At 38.9% G+C, this 12,455-nt stretch overlaps 2 protein-coding genes across 7 annotated transcripts in view; one reads left to right on the top strand and one right to left on the bottom strand.

Moving 5' to 3' along the window:
• Positions 1 to 3,786: 3,786 nt before the first annotated feature.
• Positions 3,787 to 8,706, bottom strand: tm2d1 (TM2 domain containing 1). Its single transcript, XM_029428892.1, has 5 exons — positions 8,690 to 8,706; positions 6,811 to 6,915; positions 6,273 to 6,381; positions 5,947 to 6,038; positions 3,787 to 4,255 (listed from the first exon to the last, which is right to left on the bottom strand). Exons 2-5 carry the CDS (start codon positions 6,821 to 6,823, stop codon positions 4,239 to 4,241), a joined length of 231 nt encoding a protein of 76 aa, XP_029284752.1. The 5' UTR covers positions 6,824 to 6,915; positions 8,690 to 8,706; the 3' UTR covers positions 3,787 to 4,238.
• An 849-nt stretch (positions 8,707 to 9,555) lies between these two features.
• patj (PATJ crumbs cell polarity complex component) overlaps positions 9,556 to 12,455 on the top strand; it is a 129,456-nt gene continuing 126,556 nt past the window's right edge. For 5 of the 6 annotated variants that reach the window (XR_003832118.1, XM_029429256.1, XM_029429259.1 and 2 more), the window contains exon 1: positions 9,556 to 9,678. The gene's annotated coding sequence lies outside the window, so the exon portion shown is untranslated. Of the gene's footprint in view, positions 9,679 to 10,157; positions 10,234 to 12,455 lie in introns of those variants that run through there. The other variant, XM_029429255.1, reaches the window with a different exon arrangement.

Raw genomic sequence — 12,455 nt, 5'->3', positions numbered from 1 at the left:
AAGAGAGAGAGGGAGAGATTGGCTGTCTTTTTTAAATGGCAGCGTCTTGGCAGCGACGTCTCGCCGACACAAAGCCTCGTCTGCCTCGTCTGTTTCTACACTTTTATTTTATAATTAATGGAACAAAAATTAAACAATGAAAAACACAAACACATATCGAGTGTTTTGTGGTCGCAGCGTCGGTGTTCAATCCGTCCTGGACGCCGTGGATGTGTTGAGTTTTGGGTGTGTTGTTGGGCCATGTGGCAAATTATTAAGGGGCTTCCACAAAATGGCGGCTGGTGGGCGGCGTCAAAATGGAGCCCAGTGTTGTCGAGTCACTCAGAAGATATTCAAAGAATAATTTAAACATGAAGTAGAAGAAAGATTTTGTGTATCTGTTGTCATTCGGCCGAAAAGAAGACTTGGCCTTTATTTTAGCGAAGTGCATTAGGGGTGTGTGTGTGTGTGTGTGTGTGTGTGTGTGTGTGTGTGTGTGTGTGTGTGTGTGTGTGTGATGTGTGCGTGTGTGTGTTTGTGTGCGTGTGCGTGTGTTTGTGTGCGTCTGACTGAGAGAAACGTCTTCTGCTTTATTTTTAATATTTCATATTTGATTTTGGGAAGGTGTTATATAATCTGGTATTCACATTTCTGTACATTTTGGTCTGCGTTGTACACACTGTATATGTGTGTGTGAGAGAACCTCTTGACGCAGTATAAATATATTTTTTGGATAAAGGACGAAATTAACTTAATAATCATATTAACTTTTATAAGCTGTTTCGTTTTAATATGGTTTTAATTAGAAACATTATATGTATTCACCAAATCTGTCTCTGCTCGTTACATGAAATGTTTTTTTATTTGATCCCATGCAGTGAGATGAAAGTGTCACAGCAGCCAATGAAAAGACTAAAGTTCAAACACATTATTACACAATATGAAGCATGAAAAACTCTAAATACACACACAAATAATGGCACGTAAAGTGAGCAGATCAACTTCCCCAAGTAACAGCATTTATTTATAAATGCAGGATATTTAATATTATTTATATTATTTTTTCTGTGTATAAGATAAATAAAAACATCATCTTTCAGGAATCAGAAACAGGATTTACTGTAAATCTAACCTGACACAGCAGGAATTGATCCCTCAGTGCTGCCCAGGTGCTTGAACCAAGCACACCTTCTTTCAAATATGCTTTATAAAATGCTATTTTAAATGTAATATATAATATTATTTGTAATATATTTAATTGCTCTGGTAGCCTGAGTTATTTAGCTTTTTAGCTTCTTCTTTTTTGCTGTTAGTGGTGGGTGGGGCTTCACTTGGGTGTGTGTGTGATTTGTGGCCTTTATAAAAAATTAATTCATACATCTTCTCATTTCATTAAAAGCTAAATCAGAGCTCCGATCGATACTGAGGACTGGGGTGTGTTTGATTTAATCCCTGCTCGGACCGAGGCGGGCGGGAAACTCTCCGTCCATGTTCTCACTTCTGATCAAACAGCTCTTATAATATCTTTCCGGTAAAGAAACATCAACGTCTCGTCTCCATACAGAACGTTTGATATATCTGTTGCAGCTTATAGTCTCTCTCTCTTCTCTTTTCTCTGCATCTTTGGCTTGTCTCTCGCCCTAGTCAACGGTCAGCCTCTCTCAGCCAAACACACAAACACAGAAAAAAGAAAAACGATCTTGGCCGCCAAAACAATCACTGTTTCTTTTCTTTTTTTCTGTCTTGGTTGCCTGTCGCTCTGCCAAGAGACGACAGCACAATCTCAGTCTGACTCGCCCCGAGGGAGAGAGATGTGATGTTGAGTCAGATCTCTGGAGATTTTTAAATAAATATTTGAGATTCAAAAGAAAAAAAACAAACAAAACTGAAAATAGGAAAGTGAGACGAGCATCCGTGAGGTTTCTCCTGGCTTATTGTGGCGGCCATATTGGGACAGAAATGAAGCCGTGTAGTCTCTGCAAAAGCGGCTCCAAACTTCTGAATAGAAACTTTTTAAATGTAGTACATTATAACTTTATTTATTCCACCAGTATTAATAATCAGTACAAGTGTTGAAAGCAGTGTGTCCTTTATGTTGAGATGTAGAAAGTGTGGAGGTGCAGGCGATGGATGCGAAGTGCGTCGGACGTTCATGCAGGAGACTGAGGTTTATTTCTTGTCACAGACCTGCAATTACCGTTTGCCTTCTTCTTAAACATTGTCAACGTTAACCATACTGTAATTTAGTAACTACATTTACTTAAGTGTAATTTTGAGGTACTTGTACTTTACTTGAGTTTTTCCATTTCCACTTTATCTTACAGGCAAGTAGTGTCCTTTTTACTCCACTACATTTATTTGATAACCCCCACTCTCTCTTTCTGTCTCGCTCTCTGTCTTTTCTTTCTTAGAGGGAGCTTTTCTTCTCTCACCCCTCCCTCCCACTCTCCCCCCTTTCCTAGAAAAGAAGCAGTTCATGTCAGAGAGAGAGAGAGAGAGAAAGAGAGAGAGAGAGAGAGTTGGGCCGGGCGAGCGTCCTCTGGGGCCACAGAGTTTGACTTTCCCACAGAGAGAGACCTCTGCCCTCTCTCTCTCTTTTCTTGGTTCATTGTTTTCTTCTGTCTAAGTGCTCTAATGTGTGTGTGTGTGTGTGTGTGTGTGTGTGTGTGTGTGTGTGTGTGTGTGTGTGTGTGTGTGAGTGTGTGTGTGTGTGTGTTTGCTGTACAGGTCACATGGGAGATGACAGCAGAGGGCCGAACGAATGCAGAGACAAAAGTGGAGATGTCGCTTTAATTCAAATTTTAGAGAAAGTGTGTGCGTGTGTGTGTGCTGTGTTGTGTTGTTTTGTTTATTTCCACGGTCCACTACACTCAGTCTATAGATGAAGCCCTGGAGAGGAAGAGAAGAAAGACTAAAAGAAAGAAAAAAGAGACGGAGGGGGAAACTCAGTCAACACCACTTGTTGAAAATAAAAGCGTTCGTGGCAGCAGCTTTTGTTCCTAAATGAAGGCTTTTTATTTTGGAGCCTGGTGAATGATAGAAAGAGAGGGAGAGAGAGAGAGAGAGAGAGAGAGAGAGAGAGAGAGAGAGAGAGAGAGAGAGAGAGAGAGAGAGAGAGAGAGAGAGAGAGACAGAGAGAGAGAGAGAGCAGAGAGAGAGAGACAGAGAGAGCAGACAGCAGGGACAGAGAGAGAGAGAGACGACAGAGGACAGAGAGAGAGACAACACGCCGGAGAGAGAGAGAGAGACAGAGATAGAGAGAGACAGAGAGAGAGAGACAGACAGAGAGAGAGACAGGACAGAGAGACCGAGATAGAGAGACGAAGAGAGAGAGAACAGAGAGAGAGAGACAGAGAGAGAGAGAGACAAGACAGATAGACAGAGAGAGAGAGACGATACAGAGAGGCAGAGAAGATAGAGAGAGACAGAGGAGATAGAGAGACAGAGAGAGAGAGAGACAGAGAGAGAGAGAAGAGACATAGACAGAGATATACAACAGACTGAGAGAGAGAGGACAGAGAGAAGACCACAGACAGGAGAGCAGACATACAGACAACGACAGAGAGACAGAGAGAGAGACAGAGAGAGAGACAGAGAGAGGAGAGAGACAGAGAGACAGAGAGAGAGAGAGAGAGACAGAGAGACAGAGAGAGCAGACGAGAGACGAGAGAGACATAGAGAGATACAGAGAGACAGAGAGGAAAAGAGACAGAGAGACAGAGAGACAGAGAGACAAGAGAGAGAGAGACATAGAGACAGGAGAGACAGAGACAGAGAGACAGAGACGAGAGAGAGAGAGACAGAGAGAGAGAGAGAGAGAGAGAGAGAGAGAGACAGAGAGAGAGAGACAGAGCAGACAGAGAGAGAGAGAGAGAGACAGAGAGACGACGAGTGAGTCATTTAACAATAAGCTTGTATAAATGAATGGGACGATGACGGCTCTGAGTTCAGCCAGGTTCCATGGCTCACTCAGAGTAAAGATGCAAATCATATATCTGCAATGTCCCCGTTCAATGCAGAGGACCTTGGAGCATGTCATTAGGGCTGAAGCTATAAATCCATGAACATACAATTAATTCTGATTGATTGTTTTAAAGCAAAGATATCTAAAGTTTTACTGTTTAATATTACTGTAAATGCAGTTTAAAAATTGTTAATAATAATAATTTCAAAAAAGTTACCTAGTTACAGCGTCTCCTGTGTGAGGATTTACTGCTTTTCTCCGTTTTATCGTCACAGTAAATTAAAGTCTATAGGTTTCAGGTTGTTGGTCTGACTAAAACAAGACATTTGAAGATTGGACTTTTTGGACAATTAATTGATTAACAAAAATATATATAATTCAATAATTAAAAAACCAGTGGTTTCTACATGTTTCCTTTCCATCTAAAGGAAGTAAAAAAGAAAAAGAGTAAAGTAAGAACGTATGCAGCCTGGCCGGTGTAGTCAATAAGAAATAGATTATTAGTTTGTGCTCATGAATTAATAAATCTCAAGCGTCAGTGGAGATTCACTTTGTACATAAAAAGTCTATCAATCGAATGAGCAGATTTCCATGAAATGTCTTGATCTCATGGCTGCTCCTCAGAGGATGAACCCTTTTACAATCGAATGACCACATCATTATTTCCTTTAGCGCCACCTTCAGGACAAACACTCTTCTGTTCATATTGTGGCGTTAATGGAGTCTGCAGCCTGTATTGGGCGCTATCGAAACATTACACTGTTTCTCTAGTGTATCCAGTTATATCTGCTGTGTGCTCTGTGGAGCACTTGAACAAAACCCGCCTGTAAAATTCATTTTTTTAGATGTATAAATCTGACTTGGCTCGGCTGAGCTTGGCTCTGTCCGGGCCGACTGGTGCCAAATCAGGCCAGGTGTTTGTCAGTGCAGCTGTCCTCCATCCAAATAAAAACCATGACACCACACGCGCACACACACACGCACATACACACGCACACACACACGCACACACGCACACACACACACACACGCACACCCATTAGGCCTTTCAGCCTTTGTCTTGCTGCAGGTGTCTCATTAAAAACAGGACTCAGCCTGCTGATAATAACTCATTCTTGTTGTTTTAATCATAAATGTTATTCTTTGGGGTTATTATGTTCTATTGTGTGGAGATCAGTGACAAACAAAGGCTCATTGAATTTCAATTTCAATTCAGGCTGGAAAACCCCCACAAATGTAGAAACGGTTAAAGGGCATTGCAGCTGAATTTCCCTAGAGTACATTCAGACTTTATGAGAGTTCAGCTTCAGGAGGAAGAGGATGTTTGACTTGAGCAGAAGCTGAAGTGTGTTCAGCTCCAGGTCCTCTAACATCCAGTAGGTGGCTCCTAGAAAACGCTGACTGTATTGAAATCAATGCGAAAACCTCAAACTTCTTTCGGGATGTTTTTTTTCTTTTTTCTTCTATTTATTCTTAACTTTTGAAGTACTAAAACTTTTTGTTTTTAGTTTCTCGTAGGGCTGTACGAAATGGCCCAAATCATGTTTTACAATTATTAATTACCAGAACGCTGCTGTGCACCAGAGACTTCCGCTGGTGGAAACAGCTCATTTCTGGTTCAGCACTATGCTCACTCGAATGGGGATAAAATAATTCAATCGTGCCCCTCCTCTACACTTTACAAATGTTATCAGACCAAATTTATCAAATTCTGGAGGTTGTGACACTCCAAATAATGTATCCAACATTTTACAGCCGCGACAGTAGCGACAGAGTAAGTGATAAATAACTTTGTCGGAAAAATAAATCTCATTTACATTTATCACAGTTATTGTGGAAGATTTTATTGTGTCAAATTTCGAGATCCTTTTATGGCCCAGTCCTTGTTTCTCTTACTATATTTATTGTCATGCACCCAAATATTGAGGAAAACTCTTGTATTTAAAAACCTACTCTGTGATAAACGTGAATCTGAAACAATGAAAGTACGTGCGTGTGTGTACCTAGAGCAGGGTATCCCAGGTAGAAGCGGTCTGCTCCCAGCCAGCCCAGGAACAGAGATAAAGCCACTGCTACTTTATAGGAATAACCACTCCTGAGAAGAAATAACACAATTATTATATTCACAGTGATCAAAATAATCAGAATGAGCATGATCTTTGCAAAATGCTGTTAAAATGCCGACTTATTATCCTCTTCAAAGGGAGCTGGTGGTATGTATGTGTGTGTGTGTGTGTGTGTGTGTGTGTGTGTGTGTGTGTGTGTGTGTGTGTGTGTGTGTGTGTGTGTGTGTGTGTGTGTGTGTGTGTGTGTGTGAGAGAGCACTCACACGTTCCTGCAGGGGATGGTTTTGTTGAAGCCCACCTCCTCCCCGCTGAACCTGAACTCCGTCCCGTTCGAGAGCCGACAGCTGATGTTTGGAGCTGGGAGGCACTCAACTGTAAACACACACACACACACACACACACACACACACACATACACACACACACACAATTGAAGATGTCTGATTTTCTGAACGACAGTTATTGATCAGAGGAACAGAAGCTGGTATCAAATGTCCATCAATATTCCCATTCATCAGTTTATTCTCCTGTATAAATCTTTTTTTTTATATATATTGCCTTGTTTGTTTTGTATCTAAAAAATGTTTTTGTCTTATTATACTTTTGTCAAAAGCACAGAAATGACAGAGAAGCAGTCCTTGGCAATGAGTTCCCAGGCTCCCAAAAATGAGAATCTAGGACATAAAATAGTGTACCCTTGTACCAGACAGTCAACAAACATTTTAAAGGATGTGAGATCAGCTGGAAATTAAACATTGAAATCATCACATCTGTCAAAAAGACATCATGTGCCTTTCTTACCCCACGCCGTCATGTCCCTGCAGTTCTCCGGCTCCTGAGTGGCTTCATCTATCTTTGGATCTTTGCAGAGATACGTGAGGAGAGTGAAGGAGTCCCAACCAGCTCCTGATTCAACATCAACACAACAGAATGTACTAACAGGAGGTGCAGTGTGTTACTTGTTCTCCGTATAGTAGAGATGCAGAAACTGTTTCCTATGCACGCCATGGTAGACTTTAGACCAGCGTACACACAGGTGATGCAGGTGATGTGATTAAATATAAAGGGAAGACAGGTAACCCGACAGAATAACATTATTTGATATTTTCACTGATTGTGTTTTAAAGAAAACACTAACTTCTTTCATTTTAGCTTTGATGAAGGTGTAAAATGTTTGTCTATATTTGCTGTAAATAAAATGTACCAAATGTTTAAATGCTAGTGCACTATACTGACACAAGTTTCTAATATTTCGCTTACCATGTTTATATCAATGAGATTAATACACCTCGTTATAATTCAAATGAAAACAACAGAAAACCAATGATCTAAAGCTGAACATTATAATATATTGGAGTTGGACTGCATTAGTTTGAGCCCAGAGTAAACAAACAAACTGCCAACTGAGTATAAATTGCAAAAAAAGATTCGTATCAGCTAAAGGAATGCATTCTCAGCCATATGGAGAAATTAACTATATTAACAGTGACATCGAATCATCAGGGAGTTGATGATTGTTAATAAGAAACGGAATAAGAATAAAGAATGATTAACGTTTCATGCTACTTTCTACATATTCTTCACTACATTTCTCTGACAGCTTTAATTACTTTACAAATGAAGATTTTAGGACATAAAACAAGTACAGCTGAAACTATTAGTCTTTTAATGACAGAACATTTATTGGAAACTATTTTGATGGTTTGAGTCATTTTTCTTGTAGAAACATGTCATGGTTCCAGCTTCACAAATGGTTTAAGATTCACTGCTTTTCCTTTTTAATTAGTGTAAAAAATTGTAATGTTTTAGCAATGATGTTGAGGTTTGGACTGTTGGACAAAACAAACATTGTGAAGGAGTCACTTTGGGCTATTTTCACTATCTTTTTAAATCAAACAATCAATCGATTCATTGAGAAAATAATGAGATTAATCCATGATAAAAAATAATCCTTATTTTATAGTTCAAAATGAGCTCCACCTCAACCAGTAAAATCCTGCTTTTACATTAATGCATGAGTAATAATACTTTAATGATATAATATTTAATAGTATAACAGTCGCAGGGGACATTTTTAGACTTTCAATTCTTTAACTACGTTTTCCTGATTATACTTACCTACATACTTTTACTTAAGGAACATTTTCAAAGCAAGACTTTTACTTGTAATATAGTTTTTATCATTGTGGTATTAGTTTTTACTTAAGTAAACGATATGAATACTTCCTCCAACACTGTGTAATAATATAATATGTAACGCAAATGTCGTTATTATCCTATTAGAACATAAACCCTTCCTTATATATTAGGTTTATAGCGAAACTACATACAGCTTCCTGTCTTTAAAGCAGATAATTATCCCCCAACAAAACGTACATAATACAACACAGACGCAATATTGTATATCGCACTAATGAAATTTAGGTATGTAACTTTTAATTTGCTATTTTAGCTGTCACATTAACATCAAATAAGGCTAAGCTAGCTTGGGCTAACGTTAGCGACCACTTTAAGGGGAATAGTCTTCCGTTAAATCAGAATAACGTTAGTAAGCGAAAATTAAAGGATATTGTCCGAGTCTTAGGTTGTCGCAGCTGTCCAATTCCTCCGCCATAACAAGCTTTAAATGGGAGTAAATAGAGTAAAATATAAGGCTCCAAATCCCGGAGCGTAAACAAACCAGCCGTCTCCGGGAGGACGCCATGTTTGACTATGTCACGTGACACGATGATGCCTTTAGGACTATAAGAAAATAGTTATTCAGAAGCTTGTGGTGCCAAGCGTCAAAAAAATGTTTTTGTGTTTTACCAGCTAAACACAGTCCCGTCGTAAGATTAAAGTCAAGTGTATTATTTTATATCAATAACATATGTTACTGTTTTTAATATATGTCTAAATTGCTAATTGCTTTGGATTTGATTTACATTTATGTATCTAACTTAAACAAGTATTTTTAAATTGTTTGTAGTTTATTGAGTACAATAAATAAGATATTTTGGTTTGAACAGATACACATAGGTAAACCTCTTTTTTCTCTTTCTGCACCTTCCTGATAATTATTATTGTCTATCATTTGTTTATTTGCACTCTATATATTTGCACTCTTTACCCACTTTGTACTGCAGCTGCCGCACAGCTTAGTTTCCCACAGCCCTTGGCATTAAAAAGTGTTATCCTACCTTATCTTGTGTTTTGTGTAACTAGTGACTATTAAGTGTCAAATTAATATAGTGGAGTAAAAAGTACACCATTCTAAAATGTAGTGGAGTGGAAGTGTAAAGTAGCATACAATGGAAATACGCAAGCAAAGTACAAGTACCCCAAAACTTCACATTACAATACTTGAGTAAGTGTACTTAGTACATTTCCACCGCTGTAAACAGTTGTATTGAATTATGCAGAACAGGGGAGCATAAGAAAAACGTATCCAGTCATAGCAGCTGTTGAATAGAAAAATGGAGCAAAAACAATATTATAATTAATCATAACAAAATAAGAAAACATGAAATATGCTTAGAATTGTTTTTGGGGGGATGTATTCGGTTGTTGATGATTTAAAAAAATCCACACCAAATCAAAACGCTAAACTTTCACGGGGAGACAATATTTCCGATAGCACCCGAACGCAGCATTAAAGCAACACTGAGTGCCAAACTGGATTCAGTTCATGTGAGTTTTTACATCAGTTCAAAACCCCCTTTTAACCTGTCAGTTTTCCACGAATTCATCATTGACTGTTGGCTTCATACTCTGACTGTTTATCCGCAAGATATATTACGCAACGAGGTTTTTTTAGACGCTGTTGAACAAGCTAATGTAGCTTGCTAACGACTAGCCAACTGTTAGCTGTGTTGCTGTTTACGTTATTAAACTGATGGAGGAGAAGTTGCTTAATTGTTGTTTTAGTTCCGTTCACGCTTATAAAGACACGGAAAAGTGTGATGTCGTGGATTTAATAATGTGTGTTTTAAAAAGTTGCAGCTGGTTTAAGATTTATTTTCTTCTGTTTTAAAATGTTTGATGCACCTGTTGCGAGTTGAACCTGCTGATAACAAATGTACTTTAAGACTTCAAGACTTTAAGATATCAGAAGGCTTTAATATCTCAGAATATACACAATATGGAGGCCAGCAGATATATTAATTGATTAGCTTCCACATATGGTTTCACCCTTCACCACCCTCCCCTCTTGAGTTGTTTGAGTTTCACTTCCTGGTTTCTCAGGTGAGTTTACAGGTGTGAACGCACATAGAATCCAGAGTGTTGAATGTCAGTTGGGTTTCTGTCTTGTAATTTGATGTGCAGGTTGGGGAATGTTTGTGTTTGTTTTTCCCACCTGTATGTAATGATAGTGTGGGTTCAGCTTTGCTCTGACTGTGTAAACAAGCCGTGCTCAGCTAACAGTCTGATAACGAGGCTCTTCACCTGAGATATGTGAGACAGGCACCTGAACACAGTACAGAGAAGCATGCTTCACTTACAGCCATTTTAATGCTGGACATAGACTGTGTGCACATGTGGAAGTTAAACTTCGTTCCATTTTTTCAGGTAAATTAGCAGGTAAAGTGCATCTGAAAACAAAGAGATGTAATAAATGGACCGTTGTGGAAGAAGTATTAAGATCTTTTACTCAAGTACAAGTATAAATACCACTGTGAAGATACTCCCCTACGAGTAAAAGTCCTGCATTCAAAACCTTAAGTAAAACTATGTATCAGCAATATCTACTTAAAATACATAATAAAAGTAGGCACTGTTCAGTAAAATGCTCCCTTTTTACAGTGTTACAGTTTTACTATTATATACGATGTTCTTGGATTAATATTACTGCTGCATTAATGTGTATGTTACATTTTCCTGCTGTAGATGTTTAAGGTTGTGCTATTTTAACTCCTTTATATGCTGTTGGGTATTTTAATCTACAGCTATGAATCATATTCTATAAAATCATCATATATTTGTATCTTTGTCTCTGTCCTGTTTTCAGCTTTAGGTTTCAGGTTTTACTATGTATTTTCCAGCGGATCCAAGAGGCTTTTTAAAGACTTTATTCAGCTTAAGAAGTTTGAGAATTTTCTCAAACACAAAAAAGAAACACTTTATCCTTCAGTTTATCACAAACATTCAAAATCAACACAATCTAGAGATACAAGGTTTTCTCCTCAGAAGGGGAGGAGAAACTGTCATCTGAAAAGTCAAAGTCAAATAAAAAGAGCAATGTTTACATTACAGTTCATTTAGCTGACGCTTTTGTCCAAAGGGACTTACAATACGTACAAACAATCATGAGGATACAACTCCAAACAGTAAGAATCTTGCAAGTACATTAGCTTCAAATAAGCCCATTTTTATTTTTATTTATTGGCCGAGGTGCAGTCAAAACAGGTGAGTTTTCAGTCTGCGACGGAAGGTGTGAAGCCTGTCTGCTGACATCAATGGGGAGCTTGTTTCACCATTTTGGAGCCAGGATAGCAAACTAGTTTTGTTTGAGGGGAATCTGCATCCCACTCTCAGTCAGGGAGTAGCGAGCCGATTGGCCGATGCAGAGCGAAGTGAACGCACTGGGGTGTATGGTTCAACCATGGCCTGGATGTAGGAAGGGGCTGATCCATTCAAAGCACGGTAGGCCAGCACCAGAGTCTTGAAGCAGATTCGGGCTGCCACTGGTAGCCAGTGAAGGGAGCGGAGAAGCGGTGTAGTGTGGGAGAACTTGGGTAGATTGAAGACCAGTCGGGCTGCTGCATTCTAGATGAGCTGTAGAGGTTGGATGGCACATGTAGAGAGTCCAGCGAGGAGGGAGTCAGATAAGAGCCTGGACAAGAACCTGCGTCGCCTTCTGAGTCAGTAGGGGATGTATCCTCCTGATGTTGTTTACCTCTGAGATGTAGAAGTGTTGGAGAAGTTTAAAGCTGAATAACATAGAAATACTCAAGTAAAATACAAGTAGCTTGAAGTTATACTTAAGTACAGTACTTGAGTTGATGTACTTAGTTACATTCCACCACTGGAGATGGACAGGATCAGCTGACTGAATGAGGACAGGATGTTGTGTTAGAGAAGGGCTCTGTTAATCGTCTGGGGAAAAATTTTACCAAACAGACTGACACCAAATGATTTACAAGGGGTTACTGGCTGGCAGGTCACTCCTAATATAGGTGGTGTTTAAATGATTCATTAATAGTTTTGATAATCAACAACATTTAAGTTCTTCATGGAGCAAAACAGTCTCTGTTGCCAGCTCAGCAAATGTGAGGATTTGGTGCTTTTCTCAGTTTTTATATTTTTCTAAACAAAATATATTTTAGTTTTGGACTGTTGGTCTGACAAAACAATACATTGACAAAAAAATATAAGTATTCATTAGCTGCAGCCCTGAATAATTACTTAGTTTATCAAACAGCACTTGTGTAGGCAGAAGGGAGGCTGTATATTGGCAATAATCTGGC

Source organism: Cottoperca gobio, chromosome 4 (assembly GCF_900634415.1).
Source record: "Cottoperca gobio chromosome 4, fCotGob3.1, whole genome shotgun sequence".
NCBI classification, from domain to species: domain Eukaryota; kingdom Metazoa; phylum Chordata; class Actinopteri; order Perciformes; family Bovichtidae; genus Cottoperca; species Cottoperca gobio.
Note: the sequence above shows the minus strand (reverse complement) of the source record. Positions and strands in the feature narration are given on the sequence as shown.